Source organism: Lutra lutra, chromosome 10 (assembly GCF_902655055.1).
Source record: "Lutra lutra chromosome 10, mLutLut1.2, whole genome shotgun sequence".
NCBI classification, from domain to species: Eukaryota; Metazoa; Chordata; class Mammalia; order Carnivora; family Mustelidae; genus Lutra; species Lutra lutra.
Genome location: NC_062287.1, coordinates 100993931 through 101012047, shown reverse-complemented (window position 1 = coordinate 101012047; position 18117 = coordinate 100993931). Strand labels below are relative to the sequence as shown.

The following is an 18117-nucleotide window of genomic DNA, read 5'->3' as shown; positions in this document are numbered from 1 at the left end:
ATCTGTTTTAACACTGGCAGCAATTTCATTGGGATATATTTAAAGCTTTCAGTTGGTTTGACTGGTATTTTCTTCATTGGGATATCTCCACAGTAGGACTGGATTTTCTTTATAGTGATGACTGACATGTAAACAGGAAGTGTTTCAAACTGTTTGGAACTGGGTAAAGTATACTAAGTGTGACCCTGTTGTACCAATTTGCTGTGGAAAGACTGTGATCACAATAGAAAAGTGGGCACTTAAGACGAAAAAATAATTTTTGCTTTCATTACAGCATAGAGTTTTTGATAAGAAACTGAATCCAAATCTTATCCTTTTATCTCCTTTATTCTTTATTTCAGACATTGCATAACAAAAACACATTTTCTATCTCATTATTTTTCTGGAGAGCTCTTCATAGTTCAAGACACAGCACAAATATTACCTCCTTTACGATTGCCCTGACCCTCTGTCATCCTTCCCAAGGTAGAAACTTACCATGCCCATTCTTGTGATTCTATAGATATTGCAGCTCTAATCAAGCTCTAATCAAGTGGTTAAAGAAACAAATTGTAAAAATACAGTGTAATATATAGAGACTGGGTGGCTCAGTAGGTTAAGTGGCTGACTCCTGGTTTTAGCTCAAGTTGTGATCTCAGGACCATGAGATTGAACCCGATACCAGCCTCCACGCTTATTGGGGAGTTTGCTTAAAGATTCTCTCTCTCTCTCTCTCTGTCTCTCCCTTTGTCCCTGTTCTTGCTCACTCTCACTCTCAAATAAATAAATAATTCTTTAAAAAGGACACATAGATTAAGAGGTCCTTAAGAAGCAAAAGCTCTTTATATCAACCTACACATCTCCATGCCTTTATAAGCAGGCCATCAGGAAAAGTTTAAAAAATTAAGAAGGAGATCATTCCAACTGAAGACACAGGGTGATGGAAGACAAAATGTCTTCTGGCATCTGGAACTAAAAGTTGTCTAGAACCACCATTTTAGAAAGTCAGTGTTAGAAAATTTCCCTTGTAGCTGGTTGGATGAAGTATTGGATATCGTTTCATTCTTTTTGAAACAAATTGTCTTGTCTTCTTTGAATTTAAACATTTTAATAAGCATGATATTTCAGCATCCTATATCTTTCATATTATGTAAAGTAAATGTGATTTCAGTACAGCAATAGAGCACTCAGGACTTTTTCAATGGAGGAACACAAAGCTAATTCAAACTAACCCAGGCCTAGAGTTCTCAGTGCCATGAGGTCTCCGAGTTTTTTTCTCTCTCTCCTTCTGTCTTTCTGTCTGTTGTTTCCTCTGTCATACTAGGAATTCACTCATTGTCTTGCACAGACTTTTCACATGGTGGCCTCAATTTTACATACTTTCAAGACAATTGCATTACAGGCAAGGCTGTATCTCTTTAGAAAGGACAGTATTGCCTGAACTGGCTCAGATACTCATCATGTGTATAGCAAGCTGGGTATATATGTATTTGTGTACGTGTATGTATGTTGGAAGTAAGGGTGGAGTTATGAAATATCAGAAGAAATCTTGCTTTATAATAGCTAGTGCAATCCACTGTACATTTACTCAGTATAATTAAATTCCTTGCCTACTTACTGCTCATTTATGGACTCCTAGTTTAGGAATTGGCACTTTATGCTGCTTACACCTCAACAGGAATGTTAAAACTAGTGTTAACTTTAATAGTAGATGGGCCAGATGTTTTCCCATGTGATGCCTTTTGTGGATTCCTACATATTTTCTACCATGCCTATCACAGCGCATAGAAGTCTGCTTGTAGAAAAATACAAGTATGTGCAATGTTTTTAAAAGTACACTGGATTGCAATGATGAGTAATATTATTATATTGAAAATGATTGATTTGAGCTTACTTTTCACATAATGAAATGATCAGGGTCCCCTCAACTAAGAGTATTAAAGTTACTACATTTTGGCTTACTTAGCCTGCTGACCACTACTATTCTAATATATTTAAAAACAAATCCCAGAAGTCAGAAGCTTCTTAGTATGTTTGTGATAGTTACACATGAATGTTTGGATTAAACTAGCAGCCAGGCTCTGCTTATGGGGTAGAGGATCAGGAAAAAAAAACAAACAGTAACAAAAAACAAACAAACAAACAAACAAACAAACAAAAAACAGGTCACAAGGCAGTATAGACACAGCACCTTTAGGGCAAAACTTTTAAAATGCAGCTTTTGCTCCTTTGGTTTTTCTATAGTTTCTAGATTTGAGGGTTTTATCTTTCCCTTTTCTGCTTTTGTCAGATTGTATATAAACATATAAACATCCTCCTTTACTATACTGATCATTCAGTGTACTTGATTTTCTAAGAATATGCAATTTGTGATGATGGGATTTCAAAAAGTAAATGGTCCCAGCAGGCCTGGTAAAAACTCTTTGGCCCCTATTGCATAGAGAAAGCCCAAAAGTGGTTGCCTTGACAACCCCTATTCACTACTGAGAATTCTTCATTTAACCACTTCTCTTCCTTCTCTCTCTCTCTCTTTTTTTAAGATTTTATTTATTTATTTGACAGACAGAGATCACAAATAGCCGGAGAGGCAGATAGAGAGAGAGAGTAGGAAGCAGGCTCCCCGCTGAGCAGAGAGCCCGATGCGGGGCTTGATCCCAGGACCCTGAGATCATGACCTGAGCCAAAGGCAGAGGCTTTAACCCACTGAGCCACCCAGGTGCCCCTCTTCCTTCTCTCTTTTTCATTCCCCACACCGCTTTTCCTCCCAGGCTTCAGTGACAATAGAAACGAAGACAAGAGAAGAACTAATAGATAAGCCATATAGCTTTCTGGGTTCCATGCTTGATAATAACTGTTTAAAAAATTTCTACTAAAGAATGAGTTTGAGGAAAACCTTAGCTCTCAGTGCTTAAATTTTTGTTCTGCATGTTAATCTATAGCATATAATTCCAGTATAAAAGAGCTCTTATAACATTGTACCCCAGAATTAACAGTAAATAATTTGATCTGCTGGACTCCGAGGAAGGCACAATTTGAAATGTAGAAATTTTAAATGTAAAGCCCAATGTAGTCTGACCAACGTGTACAGCCAGGTAGTCCTAATTCCAGTTTTCAAGGCTCCTATATAACTAGGGAAAGTGTGTGGGAATAGAGCAAGTAGAAATGCCACAAAACTCACCCTTCTTAGCAGGATTCCCTGCCATTTTCCTGGGATTGCTGCAAGCCTTTGGTTAATTCCCAGAATTCTGAAAAAGTAGACTTAGATGCCTTTTGCCAGTGTTCTTTTTTCTTCTTCTTCTTCTTTTTAATCTTATGGTTTCAATTCTTTTTATTTTTAAATTTTTTTTTATTTTCAGCGTAACAGTATTCATTGTTTATGCACCACACTCAGTGCTCCATGCAATCCGTGCCCTCTCCGATACCTACCACCTGGTTCCCCCAACCTCCCACCCCCCGCCTTCAAAACCCTCAGATTGTTTTTCAGAGTCTATAGTCTCTCATGGTTCACCTCCCCGTCCAATTTCCCTCAACTCCCTTCTCCTCTCTAACTCCCCTTGTCCTCCATGCTATTTGTTATGCTCCACAAATAAGTGAAACCATATGATAATTTACTTTTTTCTTTTATGGAGGAGACTTTACTCTACCATCCTGGAAGTTGATCCCGCACTCCCCAGCCCCCCATCTAAAATGTTTCTGAGATTCATTTACATGTATGAGTACTATGTTCATTTTTATTTCTGTGCAGTGTTCCACTCTATGGACATATATATCTATGCATCTGCCAATACACATTTGAGCTTAATTGAGGGCATGTGTTCTCTTCTGTCCCGGGTACATAGTTGAGAGTGGAATTGCTGGGTCATAGTTTTGTAAGAAAGTATAACTTTCTAAGAAATTTTATAAGAAATAACCAGTTTTCTAAAGTAGTTAAAAATTATTTTACATTCCATCAAGTGGTATATTATTGAGTAAGGAAAGGGTTAAGGTATAGACAGGGAGAGGTAGATGGCCCCTGACCAGGCTCTGAAACCCTGGCAGGCAAAAGAACTAAGCCAGAGTGAACAAGAGATAAGGGAATGAACCAGACCACCTGGCCCCGGATGTTAGGGATTACACCATGGTGTAATCACAGAAAATGACCAGACCTGAAAGAATTAAGTCATTAACACATTAAGGGTGTTGTCAATAGTCCTTGCTCAAACCAAGATGTCACGAGAATCTCAAGGCCACAAGCTTCCTCAATTTGTTTTCAATGAAGGACCTGCCCTGGAAACCCTTAGTGGCAACCCACTCAGGGACCCCTCTCACTCTAGCGAGCTTTTTCTTTCCTTTCTGCTCTCACTTTCACTTAATAAACTTTCATTTCACATCACCCTTTTGTGTCTCCAAGATTTATTCTTTGAAACCATGAGATAAGAACCCTGTAATCCTATAACATTATGAGAGTTCTAGTTGCTTCCTATTTTTTACAATTGGTTCAATTCTTGCTGTGGAGGTTGGATGTGAAGTGTTACCTGTTGTAGTTATAGTTTACCCGTCTTTGACAATTACAGATACTGAAATTATTTTCATGTGGTTTTTGACCATTCATGTGTCTTCCTTTATGAAGTGTCTGTTACCTTTTGTTGTTGCATTTTGATCCGTGAGCTTTGGAGGATCTTTATCTATTCTGAATACAAATCTTTGTCAGAATAACTCCATATGAATATTTTTTTTTCTACTCTGTGGCTCACCTTTGCAATATCTTAACATTATTTTTGAAAAGCGCATGTTTTGAAATTGATGACATAAAATTTATGTATTTGTTTCACAATGAATGATTTTTCCGTCCTTTCTAGGAAACCTTTGGTTACCTTAAAGTCATGAAAACATTCTTTTATTTTTGTCCCTAGAGGGCTTGTAGATTTCGTGTTTATATTTATTCCTGTGATCCACACACATTAATATTGGAGTTTTGGAGCATGATGTTGTAGAGAGCAAAATGGAGTCTCTCATGTCAAGCAGAAGCCTGTGTCTGACAATGACACCAACAGCTAAATGTACTGGCTTTAGGAGATATCACTGGGACCAGCATCAGCAGACACCCCAGAACTGATAAGGAGCAGAACCAGAGGAGGTCTGTGTAGACCTGAAGCCAATTAAATTCCTTTAAAAAGGGGAAGACTTTGGCAGCAGCGGTCAGACTCTTCAGACAAGACCCCTCTATGTCTGAACACTTAAAAAAGTGTTATCTTAAAAAAGGTAGCCACTGCCAAACGTTCTGCCCAACTGATCTCTGAACAGAACTGAGATCCTCCACTGCTTCATCAAAAATGGAGTTGGAAGGTTTCCATAGGGAGAGCTCTCATGTCCTATTTCTTTAGTCAGTTGCAGACTCAACAAGAAGGGATGGACTTCACCATGGGCTTGACGTGGCACATGGACACTACTCTACTACTGTAGACTGAGGAAGAGATGCTGTCCTCTTCAGCAGCTCCTTTTATACCCACCCCAGCAACAGCTCCACCAATGAAATCCATCACACTCTACTCCCACTTTCCTCCAATGGACTTTTAGTTCTAACACCCTTCCCAACGTACCTCTTTTCTCCTTAAGATGTGCTCTTCTTTGTCCTTGGATTTGCCCAAAATTTTACCAGTTTTCCCTGGATTGTAATTCTCTTTTATTCCCAAATAAACTCTTTTGTTTTCCTTGCTGGTAAAATAAGTAGTAGTGTCCATTTTTAAGGTTTACACCACCATTTAGAGATCTAACAAAACCAGATGGCTCTCTTGTCTGGGGCAGCCTACACTTTGATTCCTTGGATTGTATTGACCTGGAAATATCCATGCCCTAGAAGATACAGACCAGAGAAAATATCTCTAGATTCTTTTATTCTCTGCCAAGTACAGTGCCAAAGTTCAAACATTCTTTATCCTTTCAACCCTCCTCTTAAATAATCAGTTTTATGAATGAGCCATTTTATGAATGACTCTGGCTTCCATTCTCATCTTTGATTTTTAGCATGTTGATGAAGTTAACCAGTGGGGCAGATTGGTTCCAGAATAAATAATGGTGTCAGCTCTTTAAAGGGTCTTCACCCCTGACCTATGCTTCTACTTCCTTTCATTGATTACATTGCTCTTCTGCTTTCTACATTGTCTCTGCTCCTCAAATCTCTCACTCCACCTTTCTTCATTAGATAACCTAACCTCAGTATCTACAGAGAAACACTGAAGCCTTCCTGATGAGAATTCTTTCACCTTTACTATACAAAATATAAAAAAACTTATATATTCATATTTTCCTTCTTCCATGGTAATTAAAGGTGATGGCTAATTATACTATCTGTGCTTAAGATCTCATGCATTCAGTACCAAGCATGTACTTAGTTATTAGACGGAGATTTTGGCTCTCAAGGCACCAAATTAAGGTTGTACCCTTGAGGAACAAAGACTATTTTGATTAGTCATTCAGAATTTTTTTTCTAAAATACTCTAGAGAATGTTCCTGAGAAATACATTATAAATGTTTTCACCATGTTTTTACAAAATATGGTAAGTCAACTTTTACAGGTATGTCATTTTCTATATTTCTTCACTAAGAATAGGTTTGTTCTTTTGTATGAAGATGACTATCACACCAATGTGGACAAAATTAGTTTCATTAACTGTACTTGATTTTTCTATTCATATGTTAATGATTTATAACATCTCTAAAAATCAATTATTATGTGCAAGCCCTTCTGATGTATATGTGAAAATTAAACAAAAATAGCTTTAGGCACAGCTTTTGAGGCACTTTGTTTTCCAGTCATACCTTATTTTCATAAAGCATCGAGAGAGTGGCTCCAGCTGAAAGCTAAGACCACATTTAAACATCATCTGTGCTTTTCAAAACAAATATGTTCATATATGTCTTAGTTGCTCAAAAAATGGGGAAAAAATATCAACATTCTTCTCCAGATACTTAGATTCTGTATTTATGGTTTAAGTGATACTTTCTTGGAAGAGTCTTCTCTGAATGTTTACCTGAAAGCATCCTACCTTCATTTTTCTTCCTAGTACCTGCTCCTGGCATCACATTCTATAGCTTGGTCTATGTGGGGATATCTGTTACTTCTCCTACAACATATGATTCATGAGGATGGGGAATTTGTTCAAAGCTATAAACCCAGACTTACAACAGAAAAAAATATTTTCAGTGTACACATACATGTGTACGTAAATGAGTGAGTAGATTCACAAAGCACAGAGAATAATTCTTCATTCAGTATCTTCTTAGTCATATATCAAGAGATAAATTTACTAATTCAATGACTTCTGAATAAAATTAAGAAAGACCACCATGGGTTTCAGGTGAAAATTCTGTAATAATTATTTCTTTCATTTTTTTTAAGATTTTAGTTATTTATTTGAGATAGTGTGAGGGAAAGCATGAGCTGGGGTGGGGGGGGTACAGGGAGGGAGAGGGAGAAGCAGACTCTGCATTCAGCAGGGAGCACAAAGAGGGGTTCCATACCAGGACCCTGAGATTATAACCTGAGCTGAAGGCAGACACTTGACCAACTGAGCCACCCAGGTGCCCCTATTTCTTCTACTTTATATCTGAAATACAGGGTATCAGATCTAAAGAGACCCTGGAAATCTAACTACCTTTATCTTTCCATTTGAATGATACCAATACCCCCCTACTTTTCATACTTGCTTTTAATTCCTATACTTTTTTTTTTTTTACAAAATTTGAAAAAAAAATGCCACATATGTTGCACTGCTGGGTATTTACCCTAAAGATACAAACATAGTGATCCGAAGGGGCACATGCACCTGAATGTTTATAGCAGCAATGTCTACAATAGTCAAACTATGGAAAGAACCTAGATGTCCATCTACAGACGAATGGATAAAGAAGATGTGGTATATATACACAATGGAATACTATGCAGCCATCAAAAGAAATGAAATCTTGCCATTTGCGACGACGTGGATGGAACTAGAGGGTATCATGCTTAGCGAAATAAGTCAATCAGAGAAAGACAACTATCATATGATCTCCCTGATATGAGGGAGAGGAGATGCAACATGGGGGGTTGAGGGGGTAGGAGAAGAGTAAATGAAACAAGATGGGATTGGGAGGGAGACAAACCATAAGTGACTCTTAATCTCACAAAACAAACTGAGGGTTGATGGGGGGAGGGGGTTGGGAGAGGGGGTGGGGTTATGGATATTGGGGAGGGTATGTGCTATGGTGAGTGTTGTGAAGTGTGTAAACCTGGCGATTTGCAGACCTGTACCCCTGGGGATAAAAATATATGTTTATAAAGCTGTAAAAAAAAAAAAAAGAAAAAAGAAAAAAGAAAGGATGAATACCCAAGTTTTGCAACAACATGGACGGGACTGGAAGAGATTATGCTGAGTGAAATAAGTCAAGCAGAGAGAGTCAATTATCATATGGTTTCACTTATTTGTGGAGCATAACAAATAGCATGGAGGACAAGGGGAGATGGAGAGGGGAGTTGAGGGAAATTGGAAGGGGAGGTGAACCATGAGAGACTATGGACTCTGAAAAACGATCTGAGAATTTTGAAGGGGTGGGGGGTGGGAGGTTGGGGGCACCAGGTGGTGGGTATTGTGGAGGGCACAGATTGCATGGAGCACTGGGTGTGGTGCAAAAATAATGAATACTGTTATGCTGAAAAAATAAAAAAATTTAAAAATAAAAAAAAAATGCCACATATGGAGTTCTCTAAGAAGGCATGTATAAATGTGATTTTATATAAACACACACTCACACAGGTGAGAGCAAGAGCAAGAACAGGAGAGAGAGAGATAAAGAGAAAGAGGTAACAGAGAGACACAGGACAAAAATACTTATATAGACATTCTGAAGTATTTCATAAAACAGAAGAGAAATTTCCTAGTAATTCATCTATGAGTAAATGATAAAATGGATGGAATAAATGCAGAATCCTCACTTTCTCTGCCACTCTCAGTTTTCAAGGAATAAGAAAATGTCTTCTCAAAACCACACTACAGGGACGGAATTCATTCTCTTGGGACTCACAGATGACCCAGTATTAGAGAAGATCCTGTTTGCAGTGTTTCTGGTGATCTACCTAGTCACGCTGGCAGGGAATCTGTGTATGATTGTGCTGATCAGGGCCAACTCCCACCTCCAGACTCCCATGTATTTCTTCCTGAGCCACCTCTCCTTTGTAGACATTTGCTATTCCTCCAATATCACTCCCAATATGCTGCACGATTTCCTCTCAGACCAGAAAACCATCTCCTATGCCGGATGCTTCACACAGTGTCTTCTCTTCATTGCTCTGGTGATCACTGAGTTTTACATCCTTGCTTCAATGGCACTGGATCGCTATGTGGCCATCTGTAGCCCTTTGCATTACAGTACCAGAATGTCTAAGAACATATGCATCTGTCTAGTCACGGTCTCTTATGCTTGTGGTTACCTGAACGGACTCTCCCAGACCCTGCTGACTTTTCACTTGTCCTTCTGTGGCTCCCTTGAAATCAATCATTTCTACTGTGCAGATCCTCCTCTTCTACTGTTGGCCTGCTCTGACACCTATGTCAAGAAGATGGCGATGCTGGTAGTTGCTGGTTTGACTCTGTCAAGCTCTCTCTTCATCGTTGTGCTATCCTACCTGTTCATTATTGCAGCCATCTTGAGGATCCATTCTGCTGAAGGCAGGCGCAAGGCCTTTTCTACTTGTGGCTCCCACCTGACAACAGTCACCCTATTTTATGGAACCCTCTTCTGCATGTACTTAAGGAGTCCATCTGAGAAGTCTGTAGAGGAGTCCAAAATATTTGCAGTCTTTTATGCTTTTTTGAGCCCAATGTTGAACCCACTGATTTATAGTCTAAGGAATAAGGATGTGATCCATGCTATGCAGCAAGTGATTAAGGAAAATAGCTTTTAGAAAATTGAAATTTGAATCTCTGTTTATTTGAAATGACTAATTGCCTATGATAATACGGTGATTAGAAATAAATAACAGAGAGGTGCTATCTGTTATACAGTTTATGTTCCAATTTCTTTTTGAGGACGATCATTTAGTTCATTCCCTGAACTTATAATAAAATTTCTTTCTTTCTTTCTTTTTTTTTTTTTTGCTAAGCAAGGAGTTGCATTTCCATTTTAGCAATCAAAATGTGTTAATATCCAGATTTAGAATCCTAACTGCCAATCTTTAAACTTAATCTTGGCAAGTCTTTTAAACCAAATGGTTGACCTCTTTGTAGTACAACAAAAATCGATGTGCACAAAAATAAATGTGTCACTCTATAGTGAATGCTTGCTTTTATATAACTGTTATTTATTTATTTATTTATTTATTTCTAGAGAGAGAGAGAGTATGAACAGGAGGGAGAAGCAGAGGGAGAGGGAGAGAGAGAGACTCTTAAGGCTCCATACTCACCATGGAGCCCCATGTGGGGCTAAATCCCACGACCCTGAGATCATGACCTGAGCCAAAATCAAGAGTCAGACACTTAACGACTGAGCCCCCACGTGCCCCATCACTATTTATTTTGACCCTCAAAATTATTATCTCTATTTATAACATTTGGAGTCTTAGGCACAGAGGGATCAAATGACTTTCTACAGTCATTCAGCTACTAAGTATCAAGAAGGCAAATCTCTTGATTCCAAATTCTCTCTTTCCAATTTACTGAGGCTAAATTCAGTTGCTGCGGTGCTGGGGGGAATGGTGAGGATAATGAAGGGATGAGGTTACTGCTCCAGATGAAATATTGGTTATTGTGATGAGGGTGTAATAGTGACTGCGTAATTCCTCTGACATTTCAGGTAAACATGATAGTTTGTGTGTAAAGTAGAACTGTCTTACTGTCTCATATAAAGCAGACAATTTTGATATACAATAGATGTATTTAGACTGTGTTTTATGAATATGTTTTCCAGATTATAAAAGCACACATATTCATTAGGAACAACTAGAAAATACAGACAGATGTGAAGGAATAACTGGTATCAGTAATGTATTAACCAATGGACAATTTGTGTTTATGTCTTTCCATATTTCTTCTCAGTGATTTTATATGCATGTATATTATGATCGTTCATAAAACAAAACTGTAATCATATGCCAAATACAAATATGAATATTGATTTTCACCCATAATGTAATGTTTACATTCAATACAGACAAAATACTTTTAGTGAACACAATTTTTAATGTGACTTAATACTTTATAATTAAATTTCCTTGAACTTAATCACAAAAATAACATGTTGATTATAGAAAAGCAAGTTGAAAATTCTGAAATGTCTGGGGCTCCTGGGTGGCACAGTCAGCTAAGTGTCCAACTCTTGGTTTAGGCTCAGGCCATGATCTCAGGGTTGTGAGACTAAGCCCCGTGTTAAGCTCCAGGCTCAGTGGGGAGTCTGCTTGAGATTCTTTCTCTCCCTCTCTTTCTGTGCCTCCTGCTCATGCTCTTTCTCCCTCTCGTTGTCTGAAATAAATAAGTAAATAAATAAATAAATAAATAAGCTGAAATATCTATGGAATAAAAGCAAAATTTACCTATGATCTCCTATCCAAAGACAGCTGCTTTCAACATTTTTTTTCTTTCATTTGGTTTATCTTGCAAACCATTATATCATCTTATCTATGCATCCTATTATTTTTTAAGATTGACCCATATCTTTATGTATATACTTTTCTGATTGTTTCTTTAGGATCAGTCTTAGAAGTGCAATTGTTGAATTAAATGTTTTGACCATTTTTAAAGCTCTTGCTAAATTTTTTTATGGATAATTTTTTTTTTCTCCAGAAAGCATCAGCCATTTACATGTATAACTAGTCATGTTTGAGAGTAAGCATTTCACTATATTGTTATTAACATAGGAAATATCCTCTATGGGTATTTGTTTCTTTGTATCTCAAAGGAGATTCTTAGGAAAGTAGTCTGTTTATTATGACAGAGGAATATTTGAAATATATATTTAATAAGTAAGGAGAATATATCAATTTGCTGATTGTCTTTTATTTCTGATGATTCCTCTCACGAAGAATATTTGCATTCTTATTTGGAAAAAACTTATTCATATTTTGGTTTTGTAGCTTTTCTCCAACTTAAATTTAAATAAGTGGTATCTATATTATGTTTTTCATTACCATTTATTATAGGAGTATCTTGAATTATTTTAGATACAATTCTGTTATATGTTGTAATATTGTATGTAACTCTTTTCTGCACATTTTTAAACCATTTTTCCCTACTAATTATTAAGCAACCCTTTGTTTTTCTATTCGTCTGTGACATCACCTTTATTGTACACTAAGTGAATCTATTTCTGGCTGATTCTATTCCTTTGACCAATTTATACATATATTTTAAACCAAATTCACATAATTAATATAGAGTTTAAAAGTGTTAATTTTTGGTAGACATTTCAATGTATAGTAGGATAATGCAAATCGAATGCTTCTGACCATCTAATATTTTTTTTCTTTTTTTTTAAGAGTTTATTTATTTGACAGATCACAACTAAGCAGAGAGGCAGGCAGAGAGAGATTGGGAGGCAGGATCTCTGCTGAGCAGAGAGCCGGTGCGAGGCTGGATCCCAGGACTCTGGGATCATGACCTGAGCTGAAGGCAGAGGCTTAACCCACTGAGCCACCCAGGTGCCCCACCATCTAATATTTTTAACCAAGAAATTATGCAAGTGATAGCTCAATCTGGATAGCAGATGCACACACACATGAAAATCAAATATGGCTGTACTTATAATATGTACTCCTTGTAAATTATTTAAAAAATATGGAGAAATATTTTAGTCTTAGTATTTTTGTAGTTTGGTCCCCACATCTGATAGGGAGATGTATGGAATCATGGCCATATTTCCAGATGGGTGAATTAAGGGTTTTTTTGGGCAGAAAAGCAAAGGTATGTTGTGCCTTGTAAATCAAGAGCAAACATTGAACTCATATTAATGTGGTATATTTATTAACATGTTACACAAACATTTATTTTTGTGTCACACCAGTGTCCATAATGTAACATTATTATTCAGCAATGCTATCTAAATACAGAATCTTATTTCCAACTAAGTTGTCTTTCGCTAGCAACTGTCCCCCAAAAGACTGATGTGCAACACATACTCCTCAATTGTGCATCATTTCAAACACTGAGAGAAAAAAATACCAAAACTATGTTGTTGATTTGAATTAAAGTAAATATTAAGCTTTTAAATAATCAGAAAGAAATATTTCTGAGGTCAATTCAAGTGGAGAAATTCACAATGGAAGAGTTGCTTGAATATGACCATAAAACTATTTAAAATTAAGAAACATATTATATTTTGGGAAGTATTTGTCACAGATAAGATAAAGTGGTAAACTTATAAAGATATGATTCAAAGCATTAGAACACCATAAATATTGAAGGCTATGTGTAGAAAACTGATGAAAGTATTTTATCAATAAGAAGATTGATAAAAGTACAAATACATTGGGGTGCCTGGGTGGCTCAGTGGGTTAAGCCTCTGCCTTCAGCTCAGGTCATTGTCCCAGGGTCCTGGGATCGAGCCCCGAATTGAGCTCTCTGCTCAGCAGGGAGCCTGCTTCCCCATCTCTCCCCCTGCCTCTGTGCCTAATTGTGACCTCTCCCTTTATCAAATAAATAAAATAAAATCTTAAAAAAAGAGAATGAGGGGCACCTGGGTGGCTCAGTGGGTTAAGCCTCTGCCTTCGGCTCAGGTCATGATCTCGGGGTCCTGGGATCGAGCCCCACATCAGGCTCTCTGTTCAGCGGGCAGCCTGCTTCTCCCTCTCTCTCTACCTGTCTCTCTGCTTACTTGTGATTTCTCTCTCTGTCAAATAAATAAACAAAAAATCTTAAAAAAAAAAGGAGAATGAAATCTAAAAAAAGGTACAAATATGCTAAAATTAATGAGTAAAAATATTAATAATTAAAAATATAAAATAAGTGTTCCAACTTCACAACTTCATACCTGAAATGCAACAATATGTTAAGATACTGGAACTGGGGTTTGTCTTTTTCATAGGAACTCCCTCTCCAGTATTCAAATAACGTGGAGAATTAGAGAATTTACCAGTTTAGTTTAGATGGGGTTTTCTTTAAGGATGAATTTCAGCTGACTCCATAGAGCCAATTCTTAAATATTAAGGTTTGCAAGCCAGTTGTTAAAGGGATTTTCTTGAAATTGGCCAGTGTGGAAGTGTTTATAACAATGAAAATGGCAAATGCTACCTATCAGGGCTCCCTCCACCTTACTATTATACCACTGGTTTATCCTTCCAGTAATTATCAGATTAATCTTACATAATGTGTATTTCAAGGTATCTTGGCCCTAAATGTCCATAAATAAACCTAAGGCAAAAACCAATCACCACTAAATAAATAGTGATAATTTCAAACCAACCAACAAACAAAAAAAACACCTTTGAAATAAGAGACTTTTGTGTATTTAGATTTGAGTTCCAAAAGCCTGGTACATTCCGCATCACAGATGTCAAGAAAACAATAATATATAGTTTTTCTGGAAATCAATTTAACAGGATGTTTTCAGGAGTCTTAAAAAAATGTTTGTATAATTTTAATCAGCTCTTCTGATTTTAAGAATGTGCCAAAACATAATAAAACATGTGGGTGAAGATTTTTCACTGTGATCTTTGTTTTATAATTGAGAAAAAAGAAATGAATGATCTATGATGTACAGGCTGCCCTCAGTTTGCACAGTACTGTGTTAAGTGAAACTTGTGCTAAATTCCAATATGTCTGCTTTGCCTGAATCTCAGTTATGGCTGCTGATTTTGTAACAGACGCAAGCAGATGCTCCTAGGAACCAGAGCAGGAGCTAGATATAACCAGAGCCTCTGCAAGGTAGTATTGGCTGAGGTCAAAAAGGAGAGTGTGAATATCATGGGACTGATTTTTAAATTAGAATGTTCTACTGATATTAAAATGAAGAAGTGACCAGTTGAGGACAGGGCAAATGATTTTGTATAGTCTTTTTTTTTTTTTAAGATTTTTTTTTTATTTATTTATTTGACAGACAGAGATTACAAGTAGGCAGAGAGGCAGGCAGAGGGAGAGAGAGGAGAAAGCAGGCTCCCTGCTGAGCAGAGAGCCCGATGCGGGGCTCGATCCCAGGACTCTGGGATCATGACCTGAACCGAAGGCAGAGGCTTTAACCCACTGAGCCACCCAGGTGCCCCGATTTTGTATAGTCTTTTATGAAAAAAAGAAGGATGCATTGATACATATAATTGTATTGTGGTGGGATTCAGGAAAAGTAAATCTTGTTCTTTGTATCTATGTTATCAGTTTTCCATGATGAACAGTTATCTCTTTTATAAGCAAGAAAACAAGCAAACAAAAAACCTGCATATTTCCAGTATGATTCAGATCCTAAGATACAAAATTAAAGGACCGGGTTTATTAATAGTTAGAATGTAGAAATAAAAATAGGAAAAGGCAGGGGTCAAACTGTTATATGTTATTGAACTGGATGGTCATCTAGGTTACTTCTAATTCAAGTCTTATTATTTTTCCCCTTAAAAATGTTGTGCTTCTGAATATATTGAGATTCTTCAATGGTAAATAGAACAATGCTTATTTGTTTGTTAGGAGGGGGGTTATAGCAAGTCAATATCAGTATCGGCAATGTTTTCATATGGAAACAGAAGTTTTATTTCCTTCGGAAGCTTACTTCTTAAAAGACAGTTTCTTTAAATAAAAGATTTTTTTTTCTTCTTCTTGTGCTGGAACATCATCATCATACTGTGACATTGAGATGAAATGAAACAAATTTCAGTTCCAAAAAAAATCATATCTGTTCATTCAGTGTTTTTTTTATGATGCCTTTATATCTACATTATTCACACATATACAATTAAATGAACATTCCTAGTGCCATTGGGGATGAAGGGAAACTTGGTTATCCATTCACTGATGGCTACTGTACACATTAGTACACCCAATAGGCAAGAAATTAAAAAAAAGTAGGAATAAAATTGTGAAACTCTATATTAATAACTGGTCAGAAGCTGTAACTTAAAAGATCTTCTTCAAGAGAAAAAATAAAAACCGAAAAAATATTAGAAAAGAAGAGATGTTTTGTGGAAAGGGAGGTGGGTGGGGAGATGGGGTAACTGGGTAATGGACAATAAGGAGGGCATGTGATATGAACACTCACGTTATATACAAATATTGCATCCTTGAACACTACATTAAAAACTACAGAGGTACTATATGTTGGCTAATTGAATTTAAATTAAAAAAAGAAAAAAAGGGAAAGTTATATTAAATGTGTTGTACTAATATCTAGCTACATTATGCACCTAAGTAAAGACCAATCTCACAAAGTAGCAAGCAATCTGGAATAATTCTATGCTACAACTTAGTTGTAAAATATTTAAACCAAATTTCCATGATTATTAGATTAGCTATTATTTTAAAATAGATTGTAGATAGACAAGACCTGAAAGGTAAAAATGTAGAACTATAGAACAAATTATGGTCAATATTATAGGGACAGAATGATAAAAACCTCTTATGTAAGCAACAAAAATTCTAAATCAGGAAATGAGTATTGTTTCCATTAGAACTCAGTCTATCTCAGCTACTTCATTATTAGTATATAAAAATGCAATGGATATCTGTGTATTGATTTTTCTATCCTGTGGCCTTACTGAATTTGCCTATCAGTTCTACTGGCTTTTTGGTGGAGTCTTTATTGTTTTCTATATATAGTGTCATGTTATTTGCAAAGAGTGAAAGTTCTTCCTTACCAATTTGGATGTCTTTTATTTCTTATTCTTGTCTGATTGTTGTGGCTAGGATTTTCAGTACTATGTTGAATAAAAGTGGTGAGAATGGACAACCTTGTCTTTTTCCTGATCTCAGGGGAAAATCTCTAAGTTTTTCAGCATTAAAAATGATATTATATGGCCTTTATGGGGCGCCTGGGTGGCTCAGTGGGTTAAGCCTCTGCCTTCGGCTCAGGTCATGATCCCAGGGTTCTGGGATCGAGCCCCACATCGGGCTCTCTGCTCAGCGGGGAGCCTGCTTCCCCCTCTCTCTCTGCCTGCTGCTCTGCCTACTTGTGATCTCTGTCTGTCAAATAAATAAATAAAATCTTTAAAAAAATGATATTATATGGCCTTTATTATGTTGAAGTTGTGTTCCCTCCAAACCTTCTTTGTTCAGGGTTTTTATTGTGAATGGATGTTGTACTTTGTCAAATAATTTTTCTGTATCTATTGAAATGATTATATGGTTTTTATCCTTTCTCTTGCTGATATAATTTATTACACTGATCGATTTGCAAAAATTGATCTATCCTTGCACCCAGGAATAAATCCCACTTGATCAAGGTGAATGATTTTTTTTAATGTATTGATGGATTCAGTTAGCTGATATTTTTTGAGGATTTTTCCATTTATGTTTATCAGAGATATTAGCCTGCAGTTCTCTTTTTTTGTAGTGTGTTTATCAGGTTTTGGTATCAGGGTAATACTGACCTCATAGAATGAATCTGGAAACTTTCCTTCCTCTCTCTTTTTTTTTTTTGTGGGTGGGGGGATAGTTTGAGGAGACTAGGTATTAACTCTTCTTTAAATGTGTGGTAGAATTCACCTGTAAAAGCAACTGGTCCTGGACTTCAGTTTGTTGAAAGTTTATGGTTATTCATTCAATTTAATTGCTGGTAATTGGTCTTTTCAAATTTTCTATCTCTTCCTGATTCAGTTTGGGAGGCTACATGTTTCTAGGAATTTATCCATTTCTTCTGGGTTTTCCAATTTGCTGGCATATAATTTTTCATAATAATCTCTTATAATCCTTTCTTTTTCTACAGTGTCATTATTTCTCCTGTTTAATTTCTGATTTTATTTGAGTTCTCTCTCTCTCTCTCTTTGGATGAGTCTGGCTAAAGGTTTGTCCATCTTGTTGATCTTTCCAAAGAACCCTCTCATGGTTTCATCAATCTGTTCAATTTTTTTTTTCAGTTTCTATATCATTTATTTCTGCTTTGATCTTTACTATTTCCTTCCTACTACTGGCTTTGGGTTTTGTTTGTTCTTCTTTTCTAGTTCCTTTAGGTAGAAGATTAGGTCGTTTATTTGAGATTTTTCTTGCTTCTTGAGAT

General features: G+C 36.6%; 1 protein-coding gene across 1 annotated transcript; it reads left to right on the top strand.

Annotated features, from left to right (window-relative positions):
* The first annotated feature begins 8968 nt into the window (after window positions 1-8968).
* Window positions 8969-9901, top strand: LOC125079249 (olfactory receptor 5M1). The gene has a single exon (XM_047692736.1). The coding sequence runs from the start codon at window positions 8969-8971 to the stop codon at window positions 9899-9901; it is 933 nt and encodes a 310-aa protein (XP_047548692.1).
* The last annotated feature ends 8216 nt before the right edge of the window (window positions 9902-18117 follow it).